This window comes from Heliconius melpomene, chromosome 5 (genome assembly GCF_056956725.1).
Source record: "Heliconius melpomene rosina isolate 202511_hmr_F chromosome 5, ASM5695672v1, whole genome shotgun sequence".
Classification (NCBI taxonomy): domain Eukaryota; kingdom Metazoa; phylum Arthropoda; class Insecta; order Lepidoptera; family Nymphalidae; genus Heliconius; species Heliconius melpomene.
Window position 1 is genome coordinate 6,903,358 of NC_140393.1, and position 20,849 is coordinate 6,924,206.

Below are 20,849 nucleotides of genomic sequence, written 5' to 3' on the forward strand. Positions count from 1 at the left end.
AGGCCAAGAAAAATCAAATGATAGTAAACCTAAAATCGTACTGGTTACACTAAGATCTAAACATGCTCGGGACCAATGGACAGCAGTAAAAAAGGACCACAAAATAACTAACAACACAGTATACAGCAATGGCAGCAGCAACAAAATTTTTATTAAAGAAAGCTTGCCGAAATACAAGCGCCAGCTGCTATGGACGGTTAGAAATACTTTAAAACCAATGGGCTATCAATATATTTGGGTTCAAAATGGTAATATCTTGGCAAAAAGGAGTAATGAAGAAAAAAAAATATACAATATAAGATCGGAGCAAGATTTAAATAAGTTTGAGGGTAACAAATAAGTGCACTTAGCACTGTTGTTCTACACTAGGTGATTTTGTTCCATAAAATTCGATTCAACAAATTTTATTACAGCTGATTATAATTTCAAACGTTACTGCGACATAGAAAAATTGAATAATGATTTGACATCAAATAAGAATTCCCTACACTTATTGCACTTGAATATTAGATCACTACGAAAAAAATTTAATGAGTTGCAAATGTTGCTGGAAAATTATAAACATAAAGTAGATATAATTGTATTGAGCGAAATAAATATAAAGGAAGAAGAATTAACTTTCTATAAAATATTAGGATATAATACACATATATATACAAGGGAAACTACCCGAGGAGGAGGTTTACTGGTTTATGCAAAAGATAAATTCCATCTAAACATCAAAATACAGAAAACTTCAGAGTTCGAGGTGATCCACGGACAGCTAACAGCAGGAAAAAGCATTACGCACATTTTTGCTATTTATAGGCCTCCAAATAGAAATAAATCACTATTCGTGCAAACTTTTTGTGTCTGTAAATAAGGACGATACTATAAAGTGTAAAGGATGTGAATCCATCTACCATAAAAAATGTGCACCAAATATAAAACAGTTTGCACAGACGAGTACTTGTGAGGACTGTCAAAGCACTAGAACTAGTCCTCCACTGCCAAGAAATCCAGGTGGGAACGTATCCAGGGATGTAACACACGAGAAGGTGTTAGAAGACATAAACAAAAAACTCGAGGTCATCTACTGTGTGGAAAAAAAAATTCAAGACCTGACGACAAGTATCGAATTTTATGCTGAAATGTACCAACATCTAAATGAGTTTAAGGAAGAAGCACAGAAAAAGATAAAATCCTTAGAACAAAAGAATGTGTACTTAGAAAAGTGTAATACTGCCCTCGAAGAAAGGATCCAGGAGATAGAATTGCGGGAAAAAGAAAAAAACATAGAAATTCACGGACTAGAGAAGAGAAACGACGAGAATACAATAAAGGTGGTTAAAGATCTAGCACAAAAGTTAAAATTAGACCCCAACGATATCGAAAATGCAAGAAGGGTAGGCCAAGAAAAATCAAATGATAGTAAACCTAAAATCGTACTGGTTACACTAAGATCTAAACATGCTCGGGACCAATGGACAGCAGTAAAAAAGGACCACAAAATAACTAACAACACAGTATACAGCAATGGCAGCAGCAACAAAATTTTTATTAAAGAAAGCTTGCCGAAATACAAGCGCCAGCTGCTATGGACGGTTAGAAATACTTTAAAACCAATGGGCTATCAATATATTTGGGTTCAAAATGGTAATATCTTGGCAAAAAGGAGTAATGAAGAAAAAAAAATATACAATATAAGATCGGAGCAAGATTTAAATAAGTTTGAGGGTAACAAATAAGTGCACTTAGCACTGTTGTTCTACACTAGGTGATTTTGTTCCATAAAATTCGATTCAACAAATTTTATTACAGCTGATTATAATTTCAAACGTTACTGCGACATAGAAAAATTGAATAATGATTTGACATCAAATAAGAATTCCCTACACTTATTGCACTTGAATATTAGATCACTACGAAAAAAATTTAATGAGTTGCAAATGTTGCTGGAAAATTATAAACATAAAGTAGATATAATTGTATTGAGCGAAATAAATATAAAGGAAGAAGAATTAACTTTCTATAAAATATTAGGATATAATACACATATATATACAAGGGAAACTACCCGAGGAGGAGGTTTACTGGTTTATGCAAAAGATAAATTCCATCTAAACATCAAAATACAGAAAACTTCAGAGTTCGAGGTGATCCACGGACAGCTAACAGCAGGAAAAAGCATTACGCACATTTTTGCTATTTATAGGCCTCCAAATAGAAATAAATCACTATTCGTGGAACAGCTGTCGAATATGATTAAATTTATTCCGAAATCTGAACATATTGTGGTAATTGGTGACATGAATATTGACATTCTCAAAAACAAATTAAACCCGATAACTACAAAATACAAAAACACCTTGTGTGAACTCGGGCTGCAGTGCGTCATACCAAATGCAGAAACAACGCGCGAAGCGATCGTCGGCGGCCGCGTCGACGCATCTTGCCTGGACCACGCATGGGTGCGAGCGAGACGGAGCGAGCCCACGCGGTCGTACGTGCTCGAGGCGGACCTGTCCGATCATCACGCCATCGGAGTGATTTTAAGTTTCCGTGCGAGTGTGTGTGACGACGCGAACGACAGCTTAAACAATGACGTTAGTGTGCGTGAAGTGATTAGTGATAAGTTAGTTAAGCAAAAACTCGATGATTATGATTGGACGCAATTACTGGGATATACTTGTCCGGTATAGTTATATGAATGTATCAATGTAGTATTTAAGCAAATTTACAAAGAAAGCACTATAATTGTTGTTCCTAAAAGTAATAAACGAAAAACACAACCGTGGATTAGTAATTGTTTAGGTATTATGATAAAGCGTAGGGCTTACTTGTTTAAAATATGGAAAGCGGATCCAAAGAATATGTGTAAGCGGTTAGATTATACTAAATTTAGAAACAAAGTGAATAAACTTATAATCGAGGCAAAAAACAAATTTAGGCAAAAAGAAATAAAAAAATGTAACGGGGACTATAGGAAAATATGGTCGAATATTAATTGTTGGCTCGGAAGGGAGAAAGCTAGTCTCGACGATGTGATAATAAAACATTTAGGCAAAACTGAAAGTATTAGGCAAATATGTACAAATTTTGGAAAAATTTTTACGGAAGAAATTAAAAAAATTAAACATGTATGTAACGTAAAATTCTTTGATAGGAACACTTATGTGCAGCCGAGTTTAGTGAGTTTTAGATTTAGTACAGTCAGCTCGCTCCAAGTTAAAAAATGTATAGACCGGTTATCGTGCGAAAAGGCACCAGGTTTGGATATGATCAGGGTAAAAGATATAAAATATGTGTGTGAACAGATAAGTGGTGTTATTGCTAGATTTATTAATTTGAGTGTAACCACGGGTGTTTACCCTGACCAACTAAAAAAAGCGATTATACGTCCCATTTATAAATCGGGAAATCACCTGGACTATTCTAACTACAGACCAATAGCCATATTGTCTATTATTGACAAAATTGTAGAAAAAATTATTGTAGGCCAAATTAGTAACTTCTTAGAGAGCTATGATGTATTGTCGGACGCTCAACACGGTTTTCGAAAGGGGCGCAGCACTGTGACTGCACTAACTAACTTTGCTGACTACATAAACAGCTGTCTCGACTCCGGTGAGCAAGTGATAACGGTTTGTATTGACTATAAAAAAGCCTTCGACACATTAAACCACAATGTTTTGCTTAAAGCGATGGACGAATGCGGGATACGTGGTCCTACGAACACATGGTTAAAGAATTATCTAAGTAATAGAAAGATACAGACTGTTGTTGCTGGTGTAGCCGGAGAAGAAATGGACTTGAATCTAGGAGTCCCGACCGGATCAGTTTATGGACCGGTGGGGTACCTGATGCACGTAAATAGCGTATCTAATGTTGTAGACAAGTGTCGGGTGTATATGTATGCGGATGATATGTGTTTGACCTATTCCTCAAAAGATATATCGGTTGTAAAAAACTACATACAAATGGATTTTGAAAACGTCACTAAATGGGCACATGATAACGGTATAATTATAAACTTTGAAAAAACTAAATGCATGTATATACACTCGCCGTATAGCAAAAAATCAAAAACAATTACCAAAGATGAGCTAGAAATAGTAGGGCATACTTATGACTGTCTTCATAGTAATAAAAAGAAATGTAACTGTAACAAACTAGAATTCGTTAATACAATCAAGTACTTAGGCTTAAAAATTGATAAACATTTTAATTGGAAATCACAGGTAATAGATATTTGCAATAGGCTAAGATGTGTACTGGGGAAGTTTTACCACTTAAGTAAAGTATTAAATAAGGAAACGCTACGCATTGTATACTATGCCCTCGCGGACTCCATACTTAGTTATGGTCTCAGCGTGTATGGGCGGACATTCAAAACATACTTAAGGGATATAAAGCAACTTCAAATACGTTTGATCAAGTTTTTGGTTGGTAAAAAGATAAAAGAAAAATGTCGTGGAGAGTATGAAAAACTATTTTCAATTTGTGGAATTTTACCAGTAGACATCAAAGTAAACTATTTAATAAGCATAGAAAATTTTTATACTAATACATATAAGGAGACGATTGAGAATAAATATAATACTAGAAGGGTCGGGAAAAAAGAATTTTTTGAGCCAACTGCGGAAAATTATTTTGGAAATAGAACAACAAGGTGCATGGTACCCAAAATCTTTAATAATATAAATAGCCTTACATTGAATAAAAACGTTGCTAAACCAATTTTAAAGATAAAACTGAAAGATTTCTATCTTAAAGAATCAGACAAGGGCATAGAGTATTAATTTATTTTTTGTTTTTTTTTTTTGTTTGTATTACATATGGAATATATAGTTTAGGAATAGACGTAATATAGAATAGATAGAATATAGAATAGGTAGTACAAAGATAGATATAATATAGAATAGATATAGTATAGGAATAGATATAATATATAAGATGTGTTAAGTTTATTAATGTTATTTATCTTTTATCTATTTTTTGTTGTTTTTTTTTTTTGTGTTATGTATGTATGGTTAAATTATAAGGGTTGGTATAGTAGTTTAAATTAATGTAGTAAAGTAAAGAGCGCTTCTTGCCTACAAACTCACGAGTTTGGCAAGAGATTTTGTATATATTAAGATTGTAAAATAAATAAATAAATAAATAAAAAAAAAAAAAAATAGTTAATGCTCTTATATATCTTATACAGGTATATTAGAAACGACAACCTTCACGGGGACCTCAATATAGAGTTCGTTGATAGAGTTATTAAGAAATATGCAGAAGCTCACGAACACAGACTTCATCATTTGAACGTCGAGGCAATCCAGCTCCTCGACAACACGGACATAGTGAGAAGACTCAAGAGAATCAAATCTTTCTAGTTAGTGTAGTGCATATTAGTTCAGTGGTGAAAGTGTAATTGTAAATATAAAGAACACATTAACCAAGTGTCTTCCCCTTAAATAGAGACAATAAGAAAAGTGCCGATGGACACAATCTTAGCGTAATATTGTTTCATTATAAAAGTAGGTCAAAATTAAATTACTTATTATCTCCCATAATGCCAGAAGAAAAGGAATTCATTAAGAGATGCGGAAGCTATAAGAATCGGCTGACAATGTTCGTCAGTTATGTTAATTCATTGGATTCTGCTTCATTGACGGCTTCCGATATTAGTGAGTTACAATTAAGACTAGGTAAGATTGAAACTGTTTATAATCAGTTTGATGAGGTTCAAAAAAACTTAGAATGTTTAGATGTGCTAGATATACAATTACAGGAACGCATGTCGTTTGAATCTCAGTATTTCATCTGCGTTATTAAAACACAACAAATAACAGAAAGATTTCAACGAGATGATGACAGGTCTAAATTAAACAACGAAGTGTCTCATATAAATACCCATAGGGCGTTCTCGTAGCCGTACAAGGGAGCGTAACGATACGAGACGCCGCCGTCGGTCCCGTAGTTGTACTCCGCGTTCTAGAAGTAGATCTCGCACCACCGATTCGTTACATGATTCGATGCAAACCATTATGCTGCGGTAGCTGCTGTCCGTTCAACTAAGTATCACCTAAGATGAGTCCTTGGCATGACTCATACTCGAACGACGACAACTCATATACGAAGAAATGTATACTTTTCTCACTGAAATTGAAGCAATATTAAATTCTCGTCCTATAACTCCACTTTTCACCGACCCAAGCGACTACTGTACCCTCACTCCTTCCCATTTCCTCATTGGACGAACCATGTCATCAGTGCTACATCAAACGGTCTCTGAAACCGCCAATGTCAATCTACTCGAGCGACATAGACGTCGACGTCGACCTCCCTCGGGCAAACCACTGCCGTATACCCTGGTTCAGACGGAATAAACCGTGTTGCCGAAATAAAAACCAACAGAGGAAGGATACTAAGGGCATACAACAATATTTGTGCCCTGCCTATTGAAGACTGTTGAAGATACTTCAACCCCGGGGCCTGTTTGGAACTGATGCCGCGAGATGGCACTAGTTTGGCTGTTCGCATGCGCGAACTAATTTGTTATACGGACAGCTTATTAAAAAACTTCATTTCAATGTCAGCCGTCGCCATTGTACCGAATTTTATTTTGTTAAATTTTCTTTTATTAAATTCCTATATCAAATTATACAGTCCACTAATTTCAACCACCAGTGACCCCATCACTGATAACAACTGTGCGCATGCGCACAGCCAAACTAACGCCATCTCGCGGCATCAGTTCCAAACAATATACAATACATAGATACAGTGTGTAGTGGTGTAGGGAACATTACTTATTCAAAATTAATATTATTACATTTACTAGAATCATCCGCACGCAGCGCATTGGAACAATTCAAACCTGTTCCGAGTTTTTTTGCTATGCGTGTCGTAGGCTGCTAGCTAGCATCGCCACGTTTAAAGAGTCGGCTAGAATCGCTTGCGACAATCACTGGTGAATCCATTGCTCTCTTAGCTTGCATTCAATTCTCAACCTTAACTTCTTGCTATTACGTGCTAGTTTAGCTTGTATTTTCTATTGGTATTTATTTAACCCTTAACTTGGTAAGGTACATTAGACTGTACATACATTTCAAAAAAAATTTACTGGTTAAATAATAATATTTTTTTGTTTTGTTTTTATTAAAAATATTACTAAATAATTTAGAATTAGTAGAAAAATATTTTCGTTGTTGCAACACTGAACAACACATGTCAAATTCAAAATGGCTTCGAAACAACAAAGTGTTGGCGGGACCCGGGTAAGTTTTTGCGTTATAAATTACTTTTTAGCTCAAAAACTAATAAAAAAGGGTGTGTTATTTGATCTAAAAACTATGTATTACTCAAAAAGTGGTTTTATGCGTTACTGTCTCAATTTTTATGGCCGATTTTGGTTGAAACAAATGTATGTACACTGCACTGCACGTTGCCAATAACGCACTAAAATACTAAAAATGAATACTATGGTAACCACGCTGTACATTGCTAAGTTTACACAGTTTTTGTTTTTCAACGAATCGGCAGTTTTTGTTTATTTATTTTTTTACCTTCTCATAAAAACTGTCTGCTTTGAACTTTTTTTTTTCTTTTTCCGCCTGCAGAACTTACAACTAACTCGCGCCCATAAGATCTTGGCTTTGGTACCCGCTCAAAACGCATGATCTGACGATAGTTCCACATCTGATGAGGAAGCAAATGCTTATATACCGACTTCACCAGATACCTCTGATCCACCTTCAATAGCATCATCACTAGAAGCCCTTAATTTGCTTGATACTTCAACTGACTCCAACAACGAACAGCATGATATACCCATTACTTTACCACTCACACCAACATTTGATGAAGTTTTTCCATCGCCGAATACAAGTAACTACAATGTTATACCCACATTGAACTCCATCCAATCTTTGCCATCTCCTTCTGTTGAACTATCATCTCCCCAGCCTAGCACCAGCGGACAGCAGTTACTACTTACCAGGTCCAAGCGTAAAAAGACAACAAAGACTGTAGTGACCAAAAAAGTAAAGGTTCAGAAATTCGCCCTAAATTATCAATGGTCAAAAGCAGTATTTCGTCACAATGTATCTCTTGAAGAAAACTTATACAATCTCCATCAAACACAAATAGAGACAGTACTGGATTATTTTTATTTCTTTTTTTCTCCTGACTTAATTACTGACATTGTTTATAATACAAATTTATATGCAGTTGAACAACTAGGTCGATCTATTCAGCTGACAGAAGATGAGATTAAAAGCTTCCTGGCCATTCAAATCATGATGGGTATAGTACAGATGCCAGCTTATACTGACTATTGGGCAAGAAAAACAAGATACCCTCTCATTGCTGATCTTATGCCTCTCAAAAAGTATCAACAAATACGTCGATATATTCATTTTGTTGATAATACTTTGGAAGATTCAAACCGTTATTTCAAGATTCGCCCCCTAATGGAGAAAATACGCAAAAATTTTCTGAAAATTGAAGAAGAAGGAAAATATTCCATTGACGAGATGATGATACCTTATAAAGGTCGTAAAGCAGGTAAACGAAAGCAGTACGTAAAAATGAAACCTAAGAAATGGGGGTTTAAGAATTTTGTCCGTGCGGGTGTTTCGGGTATCATCTACGATTTTATTCTGTATGGTGGCGACGATACCTTTCGTGGACTGACTTTTTCAGAGAAAGAAGCTACAATTGGTTTAGGAGGTATGGTAGTGCTTGCATTGTGTCAAACTATAAAGAAAAAGCCGGCCATTGTGTATGCTGATAACTTTTTTATGTCGCCTGAACTAACATATATTCTGCGGGAAGAATACGGGATCCTTAGTCTAGGAACAATAAGGACTAATCGTCTCAGAGGCTGTCAAGAGTTATTGCCAACTGACAAACAATTAAAAAAGAAGAAACGCGGTTCTAGCGCCCAGGTGGTTTGCAATAAGAATAAGTTGGCAGTCGTAAAGTGGAACGACAATAAAGTGGTTACACTTATTAGCACCTACATAGACTCGTACCCCTTAGAAACAATCAAACGATACGATAAGGATGAGAAAAAGAAAGTAGATGTAGAATGTCCTCAAGTGGTCAAACATTACAACAAACATATGGGAGGGGTCGATTTAGCAGATATGTTGATATCGTTATATAGAACTCCCTTCAAAAGTCACCGTTGGTACTTGGGAATATTTTCACAACTTGTTGATATGTGTATAAATAACGCTTGGCTCCTACATAGAAGAGATGGGAAGAAGACTTCATTGAAAGATTTCAGATTTGAATTGTTTGATGAGTTGTCTAAGTCTAATAGAATAGGAACAAACCAAAACGTTACAGACGATATAGGCGAGAATCTGAAAATCCATAAACCAGTCTCAGTCCGACCAACTGATAGCGTCAGATTTGATAACACAGGTCATCTTCCAGAAGCAGGTAATGAAACAATGCGTTGCAAATATTGTAAGAGTGGAAGAACATCTGTCTACTGTATAAAATGTAACGTACATTTGTGTTTTGTTGTGGGAAAAATAAAACGTAATTGCTTTCGTAATTTTCACCTAAAATAATAAAGAATAATTTAAATATTTCCTCTTTTTTTTGAAATAAATTTATAATAACCTGAATAATGTAATAAAAACAATGTCCTTGGTAGTGTACACCAAAATGTACAAACAATTTATTTATAATATTTCTGTAAAATTGGCAGTGTACATTGTGATGTACTTAAGTTTTCTCGAAACCTAGGATACCTAGATTTTTATTTTTATTTTTCTCAAGTTGTCCATTCATAAATTAAACAAAATTTATCAATAATTTCCTTTTTTTTCATATTTTTAGTTCTTGCCAAGTAAAGGGTTAAATTTCTTTATTTCCTTCTGTGATCATTTTCTCTTCACGTATCTGTGAGTTAAATAAATTTGGACAATTTCTCCACAAAATTTGGATTTTTAATTTTACTCATTTAGTGTAAAATAAATAAGATCATATTAAATAGTGGTATCACATCTCAACCGCTATATTGGTGACCCCTAAATTGGTGAGCACTACAATAAATACCTACGTTTACTGCTGGCAAGAAGATTTAAAACGGCAGGAGGCCATTTTAACGACCTTGGCAAGTGACCTCTGATACAAGATGGAGGACGCGACTACATCCAACGTGTGCAGAATTGGCGTGCGTATTCCACCATTCTGGCCGGAAGAACCAGCCCTTTGGTTTTCACAAATTGAAGGTCAGTTTGCTTTATCTAATATAACAAGTGATACTACAAAATTTTATTACGTGGCCGCTCAGTTAGATAATCAATTTGCTGTCGAGGTGAAGGATATTATCATTTCTCCTCCCGAGACGGATAAATACATCACTCTTAAAACGCAACTGATTAAAAGATTGTCTGCGTCTCAAGAAAAGAAAGTGATGCAGTTGCTGAGGCACGAGCAGCTAGGTGATCGCAAGCCATCACAGTTTCTGCGATACATGCAAGATCTTGCGGGTTCATCTGTCCCCAAGGATTTTTTAAAAACATTATGGTCGAGTAGGTTACCACAAAACATTCAAACGGTTATAGCTTCACAGCCTGATCTGCCTATCGAAAAATTAGCTGACCTGGCAGACAAGGTGCATGAGATAGCACCCTCATCACCACAGGTCGCAAGCACATCTGCGATGGCCACACCCCCTGCATCCTCCATGTTGGAAGAAATGGCCAAGCAGATCCAACTCCTGACCAAGCAGGTATCGGAACTCTCGACCCAGGTACGTCACAACTCGGTCTCATCGAAATTTAAAGAACGTTCCCGGAGCCATTCCAGACATCGCAGGAAGTCGACTACCCGGCAAAAATGTTGGTACCATTTTGAATTTGGTTCAAATGCTAAAAAATGTGTGCAGCCATGTAATTACGGAGAGTCGGAAAACTCTCTGGGCAGCCGGAAGTAGCGGCCAACGTCTGCCCTTTACCTACAGGCCGTCTTTTCATTACCGACCGTATTTCAAAAATGCTTTTCCTCATTGATACTGGCTCGGATCTCTGCGTTTTTCCACGGTTGGCTACCAAGGCGCCCTGTACCAAGACAAAGTATGAACTTATGGCGGCGAACGGTACAGTCATTCATACTTACGGTCCTACATTGTTACACTTAGACCTAGGACTAAAGCGTACTTTCACCTGGAAATTTACCATCGCTGATGTTTCAAAGCCCATTATCGGCGTAGATTTTTTGATATTTTACAATCTTCTTGTAGATTGCAGATGTCAGCGACTCGTCGATGGAAATACCACTCTGTCAGTGCAAGCAATAAAAGAAAATATCTCCGATGACCTTGCGTCAGTCAAAGCCATTTCGGGAGAATCAAAATACCATCAGCTGCTTCATGAGTTTCCAGAGGTAACGAGACCATCAGGTACGTCTTCCTTACCTAAGCATAATACCGTGCATTACATCAAAACCATTCCCGGACCACCGGTTACCAGTAGACCTCGTCGTTTAGACCCAGTTAGACTGAAAGCAGCCAAAAAAGAATTTGACGATATGCTGTCACAGGGAACTGCCCGCTCCTCTAACAGTTCGTGGTCGTCCGCTCTGCACTTAGTTAAGAAGAAGGACGACGGATGGAGACCATGTGGTGATTATAGGGCACTCAATGCTCGCACAGTACCTGACAGGTATCCGATACGCCATATCCAGGATTTTTCCTAAAAACTCTCTGGTTGTACAGTATTTTCAACTATCGATCTAGTCAAGGCGTACAATCAAATACCAGTACACGTCAATGATATCAACAAAACAGCCATTACAACTCCTTTTGGACTTTTCGAGTTCCCGTACATGACCTTCGGACTGCGCAATGCAGCACAAACCTTTCAAAGGTTCATGGACGAAGTGCTACGTGATTTTGATGACTTTTGTTTTGGTTACTTAGACGACATTTTGGTATTTTCCAGTTCTGAAGAACAACATCAGCGCCACATCAGACTACTCTTCACCAGGCTCAAAGAGTATGGTGTTTTGATAAACACATCCAAGTGTGTCTTCGGGCAGCGACAGGTAAAATTTCTTGGTTACCTAGTGTCAGATTCTGGGACTCAACCTGACGTGGAGCAGACACTTGAGAAGCGGACAAGAAGCGGAAGAAGAGTCAAGTTTCCAGACTACTATCGCCCTTAACCAGGTCTCTGGGGGGGAGTACTGGGGGGAACATTACTTATTCAAAATTAATATTATTACATTTACTAGAATCATCCGCACGCAGCGCATTGGAACAATTCAAACCTGTTCCGAGTTTTTTTGCTATGCGTGTCGTAGGCTGCTAGCTAGCATCGCCAAGTTTAAAGAGTCGGCTAGAATCGCTTGCGACAATCACTTGTGTATCCATTGCTCTCTTAGCTTGCATTCAATTCTCAACCTTAACTTCTTGCTATTACGTGCTAGTTTAGCTTGTATTTTCTATTGGTATTTATTTAAATTTCTTTATTTCCTTCTGTGATCATTTTCTCTTCACGTATCTGTGAGTTAAATAAATTTGGACAATTTCTCCACAAAATTTGGATTTTTAATTTTACTCATTTAGTGTAAAATAAATAAGATCATATTAAATAGTGGTATCACATCTCAACCGCTATAGTGGTTAACTATTAACTACATTTTATGTAAATTTCATTTTTATTTAAATTTAGTCGCGCTTGAACTTTTGACCTATTTTTTGTTGCACCGGTCACGCGGCAAGTTTTGCGCGTACGCCGGTGCACCAATCCGACTTGATACCGCGACGGCGAATGCACGCTCCTCTTGCGCTTCTCGCTAATTCATTTTTGCTTGTATTAATCTTTCGCTTCCCTATATATATACGAGAACCTCAAGGAGAAACTAGAAAATCAAGAAAAAAGATTACACTTTCTTGAAAAGTAGTTAAGACAGAGAAACATCGTGATTTTTGGTCTAGCGGAAGTAGATCTAGAGAAGATACATCGTATTGAAATCTACAAAAAAACCGTTTTAAGTTTCAGAAATCAATATTTTTCTTTAAGGCTGGAACGCAGAGATTTACAAGAAACTAGGAGAATTGGGAAGAAAGGACATCCCCGACCGATCACGGTATCTTTTACCTCACTGGGCACAAAAATAGAAGTTTTTAAACAGAGGAGATTTTTAAAAGATACCACTTCCTATATTAAGGAAGACTTCCAAAGCACATTTTAGAGAAAAGAAAGAAATTACAAGAGCAGTTAAAAATTGAGATGGAGAAAGGAAACCTCGCCAGAATCAAATACGACAAATTGGCAATATACCACAAGAATACATATACACCGAGACACCAGAAAAGAACCCTACCAATATCACCAAATTACAAAGATCCTACACAATCGGAACTAAAAACGCAAGTTAATAAAAAGAACAAAACCCAAAAAGGTCCGTATAGATCGTCGAGCTTATCAGACGAAGTTATCAAACCCATATATAGGTGTAGTGAATATTATAAGTTGTGGGTAAGTCGAAATAAAGCGTTGGTTTACTCAGTTGTGATCGGACATTAAACGTGTACAAATCAGTTGGCATTTTATTCTACTATTATCTCGAAAATACTACAAATTGGCGACGAGGGACTTACCGACGTTTGCAACAACGTGTATAAAGTGCATTTCATTATAAATTTTCGAGGATAATACGAAAATGTCGTTTTTTGGGAGTACACTCGGTTACGATCACCACTCGCAACAATGGGATATTTATATCAGTCGGTTTAAGCAATATTGTACAGCTAACAATATTAGCGAGGAAAACGATAAAGCAGGAGTGAAACGTCGAGCCCTGTTATTGACATCTTTTGCTGAGGACACGTACCGGATAGCGAAAGATTTAGCCTACCCTACGGACTTGGAAAATATTGAATATGATACGTTATTGCAGAAGCTCACCACTCATTTCGTCGTAAAGAAAAGTACGTTTGCGGAACGATACGTATTTTATAAAGCGGAACAGCATCCTGGGGAAGACCTAACGGATTGGGCGGCTCGAGTTCGCAGCCTAGCGCAGCATTGTGAGTTCAAATCAGATCTTGACACCGCTTTAAGGGATAGATTTGTGTTGGGACTAGAAAACAATAAGGAAAAAGAGAGATTGTTCGCAGAAAATATTGAAACGTTGACATTCAATAAAGCTCTGGAGTTAACAACAAATATTCGATGTGCCCGGTTAGCATTGCATAGGGCGAGCATCGAACCTGCGACTTCGCATCGCCACGCGACGGACGCATCCGGCGTCACCGAGGTGTTCGCGGTGCGAGCACGAGCAGCGGCGACGGCGAAGTTGAATAACGTGAAACCGGTTTGTGCAGTGTGCGGCTACTGGAATCATAGCAAAAATGAATGTCGTTTTGCTAATTATACGTGTCACAAGTGTAATACGAAAGGACATCTACAACGCATGTGCGGGAAACAAATTATTAAATATAATAATTTTTTAAGTAAGGATGAGGACGAAAAATGTAATTTAAATAGTTTTAATATTAAGTGTATAAACGGAGCGCCGATGACGGAGACAGTTTTAATCGGTAGCGAGCGATTGTTGTGTGAGTTAGACAGCGGCAGTGCCGTCTCCGTGTTGCCCCAACACGTGTACGAGCGATGTTTCGCGGGGCGGGCCGAGTTGCACTCGTGTCGTGTGGTTTTAAATTGTTATAATGGCAGTAAAATGCACCCTTTAGGATTTATAGTGGTGCCTGTTGAATATGAAGGTCATACACAAATGTTGAAAATATATGTTTTAAATTGTTCTGTTCATCAGCCGGTACTTTTAGGTCGAGATTTTATAAGTGCGTTTAACTTGCAGTTATGCAGGATGACATGTCATAGTATAACGGATGATAAAGTATGTATCGGTTTGACAGAAACATTTAAAGAGCTATTTGTGGATGAATTAGGCCGTTTTAATAAATATAAAATTACACTAAAAATTAAGCCAAATTCGCAACTTAAGTTTTTTAAGCCCCGACCGGTTCCTTTCGCTTTAAAGCCAAAAGTGGAGTCAGAACTAAAAAGATTAGTGAGTTTAGGTATTTTAGAAAAAATAGACCATTCAGATTTTGCTACTCCCATAGTACCGGTTTTAAAGGCAGACGGAAATGTACGGATTTGCGGAGATTTTTCAGTAACGTTAAATAAAGTTTTATACACGGACAATTACCCATTACCGAGAATAGAAGAGCTATTTTCTAAATTACATGGTGGGGTCGAATTTTTAAAAATCGATCTGTCTAGGGCCTATAACCAGTTAGTTCTAGACGATTCTAAAAATTTAACGTGCATTAATACTCATAAGGGGTTATTCCGTTTTAATAGATTAGTGTTTGGATTAGCTAATGCACCTTTTATATTTCAACGAGCAATGGAGCAGTTATTATCTGACATAGAGGGAACGTGTATCTTTTTAGATGACATATTAATAACGGGGCCCACTAAAACTATACATTTACAAAGATTACAATTAGTCCTAAGTAGGTTACAAGACGCGGGGCTACGATTAAAGCGGGATAAATGTGAATTTTTTAAATCTTCAGTGGAATATTTAGGTTTTATAATTGATAAAAACGGGCTGCACAAGTCAAATCAAAAAATAAAAGCAATACTCGATGCTCAGTGTCCAAAAAACGTCAGTGAGTTGAAGTCTTTTCTCGGCATGGTTAATTATTATAGGTGTTTTGTTCCAAACACGTCGAGCATATTGAATCCGTTGCATTCATTATTAAAAAAAGGCGAGCCATGGATTTGGGGGAAGTTACAGAATGATGCATTTACAAAAATTAAGCAAGAATTGACATCGGATCGAGTTTTAGCACATTATAACCCCGAGTCGATGACGATAGTGACGGCGGACGCGGGGCCCGCGGGGCTGGGCGCTGTGCTCGCGCAGCGGCAGGCGGACGGCTCGGAGCGCGTGGTGGCGTACGCATCGCGGTCTTTGTCTAAGGCGGAACGTAATTATGCACAAATACAGAAAGAAGCGACGGCGATAGTATTTGCGGTAAAGAAATTTCACCACTATTTGTACGGGCGTACGGTTCCATTTACGTTACGCACTGATCATAAGCCGTTGTTATCGATTATCGGAACAAAAAAAGGCATTCCTGAACTAGCCGCAAACCGTTTGCAGCGTTATGCATTATTCCTATCCGCGTATAATTATAATATAGAATTTGTTAAGGGTGAAGATAATACAGCTGATTTTTTATCGCGGTCTGTGCCCATTGGATATGACAGTGAGATAGACGATAAGGAAATTGATAAGTCTAGTATTGTAAATTTTGTATCGGATATTTTTTTAAAACCTGTAACGGTTAATGAAATTAGGGAAGAGACTGAGAGAGATGAAATTCTAAAAATAGTGATTAATCACTTAAAAAATGGGTGGCCGCGTAACGTGAATGACGTGAAAGTGAGACCTTATTTTTTGTGTCGTTTAGAATTGTCTTTAGAAAATGGTTGCTTGTTACGGGGACATAAGATTATAATTCCAGCAGTTTTTCGAGATAGGTTACTAAATGAATTACATTCCTCTCATTTCGGAATAGTAAAGATTAAAACGGAAGCCAGGAGTCGTATGTGGTGGCCTAATATAGATAAACAGATTGAAGAAAAGGTAGGTTCATGCAGTTTGTGCACACACGGGGAACTGCGGAAAGATGCACATCTTTCCGCAGTTCCCCGCCTCGAGCTCCACTGGCTCCCTGGCCTTATCCTGAACGTCCATGGGAAAGAGTACATCTAGATTTTTTTGCGGTGCACGAGAAAAATTTTCTTATCGTAGTTGACGCCCATTCCAAGTGGATAGAATGTTATCCTATGTCTTCCACAAATAGCGACGCTGTTATTATGAAGTTGTACGAATTATTTAGTAGATTTGGTTTAGTTCATACTCTTGTTACAGATAACGCAACGAATTTTACTTCGAGTCAGTTTAATAATTTTTGTATAAGTAATAATATAAAACATGTCACGATTGCACCTTATCATCCGGCGTCAAATGGCCAAGCGGAAAACACGGTGAAAACTGTTAAAAAGGCACTAAAAATTATTTTAAAAACTGAGTCTAACCAAAGAAATATTAACGTAAAATTATTAAAATTTCTGTTTGATTATAGAAATTCAACACATTGCACTAAGGGATATTCACCCGCAGAACTAATGCTCGGAAGGAAGTTGTTTTCCACATTAGATTTTTTAAAAGATACTCGAACGTCACCTAATTCGATGTCGTTGGCATCTGCTGCTAAAACAGCAGTTAACTATAAACAAGATTTACAAAGTAAGCAATATGGCGGTGTACGCAATGTTTGTTTTAACATAGGTGACCAGGTTTTAGTTAAACATTTTTATTATAATGGAAATAAATGTACATGGCATTTAGGAGTAATTAGAAGTAAGATTGGTTCTAGACTTTTTATGGTATACATTCCAGTGTTAAATTTATTAATTAAGAAACATTTTGATCAATTGTTAAAGTATACGGGTGTAACTTGTGTTCCAAAAACAGATGAAGTCGGCCCAGTAGCGAATTCTGAAACTACATTGGATCAAGTGGGAGAGAGAGAGAAGTTATCGGAGGAAACAGAACCATCGGATCCTGATGTTCGAATTAATGTAGACCAGAGTAATAAATCCAATGTAGATTCAAATTCTAGGATGGGCACATTGCCTGTTGTTGATAAAAACAATGTCATGTTACCTGGTGAGGACACTACTCCAGTGTCCGTCACGGCCGAGAGTGGTCGGAGGTATCCTATTCGTAAGACACGGAATCAAAAAAATGTAAAATTGTAATAAACCTATTAGTTTCGTTTACTTGTCAATTGGATAATTGTTTTTATTTGTATATTTTTATATTATTGGTGGAGGGATGTAGTGAATATTATAAGTTATGGGTAAGTCGAAATAAAGCGTTGGTTTACTCAGTTGTGATCGGACATTAAACGTGTACAAATCAGTTGGCATTTTATTCTACTATTATCTCGAAAATACTACAATAGGGATACTCAATTTCTTAAAAAAACCCAAATAAAACCCTCCAGAGGAAATAAAACTTTTTGCAAATATTAGGAAAAGTAACCTTAATGACACCTTATACATAGCGACAGAGTTTTAACATTGTATGCTAAAATTATGCCGACTTACTCACGCCTAGAATTAAAAGAATCCTAAAAAAAATGTTAAATATGACATCATTGGTATCTCAGAAGTCAGAAAACAGGGCAATAAAATTAAAGAACACTATGAATTCATTTTCTACCACGTAAAGTACTCACTGGATGCGATTAGCAAAGGAAAGAGAACAATGGTCATCTCTGGAGGAGGCCTTTACCTTCCGTTGAGGGGTTCTTGCAATCTGCAAATCCATTAAGAGATAAGTTGAAAGGAAAAAGAAAAAATAAACAATAATATTAAGTTAATCTATAATAAAATAAAATAATAATGATATATGTATAAAAATATATAAACTAAAATATTGAATTTCTTCATTTGGAGTGTTGTTGATTCGTGGTTCGTATTAGTGATCTATCAGAGTTTACAGAGTGTGTTGTAAACATTTATATATCTCTTACTTGTGTTAAAATGGAAGATCAGGTTCAATCATTCAAAAGGAGAAAATGATCAATGTGGACATGCTTTAAGAAAAGTGAACGTGGAACAGTAGCTGTTACTTCTAGATTGAAACCATATGAAAGGAGATCTCCTTGCATAATTTCAACGCTACTAAATCCTCATTTTAAAAAGCTGGGGTTCAGAACAGATTCTGACGTCGACCGGGCAGTTCAGCTTGTTCAAAATGAATATTCATCATATTTATCATCAATAAATAAAGCGTCACCATCCTCTTTCAAAAATGAGAATGATGAACTTGAGTTCTGGTGAGGGATTCATTGTATCAACCAAAAAATAAAAAATAAAAAATTTTCTTATCTTCAAACTCACCCTCAATCGAGCAATAGAAGTCATACTGCAGATGCAATTGAAAATTGATGCAATTGACTTGAGGCAATATATTGAAAAGCCGATCATAAACCAAACCGAATGTCCCATCGTGTACTGGTTTTACAGTCAAAATAATTTTAAAAATATAGCCCTAAATTATATGCCTTCCATAACACGAAGCTTTTCTGGCGAGAAGTTAGTGTTTTTCGAGGTTGCTCGCTAACCTGCAGAATGAAAGGGGTGCTTTCGAAGGTCGTTGAAATTTTAATTGAACAATCACACGTTTTGCAGCGATGGGCGGATGATGAGATCATGGTTAACGGGGCCTTAGCTGCATTGATGAGACGGCGAAACGTCAGCACAGCTACGCGTGTGACCGTACACAATGCAGTGTTGGTTCCGACGTTGTTATATGTCAGCGAAACGTGGGTATTACAAAAGAAGGATGAAAGAAAGATGAATGCCGTGGAGATGCGATCTCTTCGTAGGATATGCGGAGTCAGCTGAGCTGATCGAATCCGCAATGAAGAGATACACAGAATGGCAGGTACTAGCAAAGATGTCACAGTGAGAATGAAGAAAAACATACTCAGCTGGTTTGGGCACGTGAAACGAATGAGTGATGAAAGAATGGCAAAAAATATCTTTGATGGAAAAGTGAGCGGTAAGAGAGGTACGGGGAGACCTCAGTTGATCTTCGAAAAAACAGTATCAAAGATACTGGAGAAGGTAACGTAAAAAGCATGAGAATCCCTAAGAGGGCATGTATTAATGACCAAATAATACCATACCAAAATACAGCAAAGTACTTGGGCATGACGCTGTATGCTAAACTACGCTGGAAAGCTCACGTTAAGAAGAAAAAAGAGGAGTTAGAAATTCGATACAATAGGATGTACTGGCTGCTTGGAAAAAATTTTACTCTAGCAGTTCACAACAAGATTTTACTATCCAAACAAGTCCTCATGCCAGTATGGACCTATGGGATACAGCTGTGGGGCTATACCAAAAAAAGCAACATAGATATTATAAATAACAACAATACAGAATAAAGTGCTCAGAGAAATAGTTAATGTTCCTTGGTATATTAGAAACGACGACCTCCACAGGGACCTCAATATAGAGTTCGTTGATAGAGTTATTAAGAAATATGCTTCTACATATTTCTCCCGAACACAGACGACACATCATCATTTGAACGTCGAGGCAATCCAGTTCCTCGACAACACGGACATAGTGAGAAGACTCAAGAGAATCAAAACCTTTCGAGTTAGTGTAGTGCATAATAGTTCAGTGGTGAAAGTGTAATTGTAAATATAAAGAAAACATTAACTAAGTGTCTTCCGCTTAAATAGAGACAATAAGAAAAGTGCCCATGGACACAATCTTAGCGTAGTATTGTTTCCTTATAAAAGTAGGTCAAAATTAAATTACTTATTATCTCCCATAATGCCTGAAGAAAAGGAATTCATTAAGAGATGCGGAAGGTATAAGAGTCGGCTGACAATGTTCGTCAGTTATATTAATTCATTGGATTCTGCTTCATTGACGGCTTCCGATATTAGTGAGTTACAATTAAGACTAGGTAAGATTAAAACTGTTTATAATCAGTTTGATGAAGTTCAAACAAACTTAGAATGTTTAGATGTACTAGATATACAATTACAGGAACGCATGTCATTTGAATCTCAGTATTTCACCTGCGTTGTTAAAACACAACAAATAATAGAAAGATTTCAACGAGATGATGATAGGTCTAAATTAAACAACGAAGTGTCTCATATAAATAATCATAAGGCGTTCTCGTATTCGTACAAGGGAGCGTATCGATACGAGACGCCGCCGTCGGTCCCGTAGTTGTACTCCGCGTTCTAGAAGTAGATATCGCACCAT

At 37.0% G+C, this 20,849-nt stretch overlaps 1 protein-coding gene across 1 annotated transcript; it reads left to right on the top strand.

The window, feature by feature from the left end:
• The first annotated feature begins 10,126 nt into the window (after nt 1-10,126).
• On the top strand, nt 10,127-10,930 carry LOC146539111 (uncharacterized). The gene has a single exon (XM_085185955.1). The coding sequence runs from the start codon at nt 10,127-10,129 to the stop codon at nt 10,928-10,930; it is 804 nt and encodes a 267-aa protein (XP_085042081.1).
• The last annotated feature ends 9,919 nt before the right edge of the window (nt 10,931-20,849 follow it).

Excerpts from the sequence above, each read along its gene's own strand:
- LOC146539111 (XM_085185955.1), top strand. The coding sequence starts at position 10,127 with ATGGAGGACGCGACTACATCCAACGTGTGCAGAATTGGCGTGCGTATT.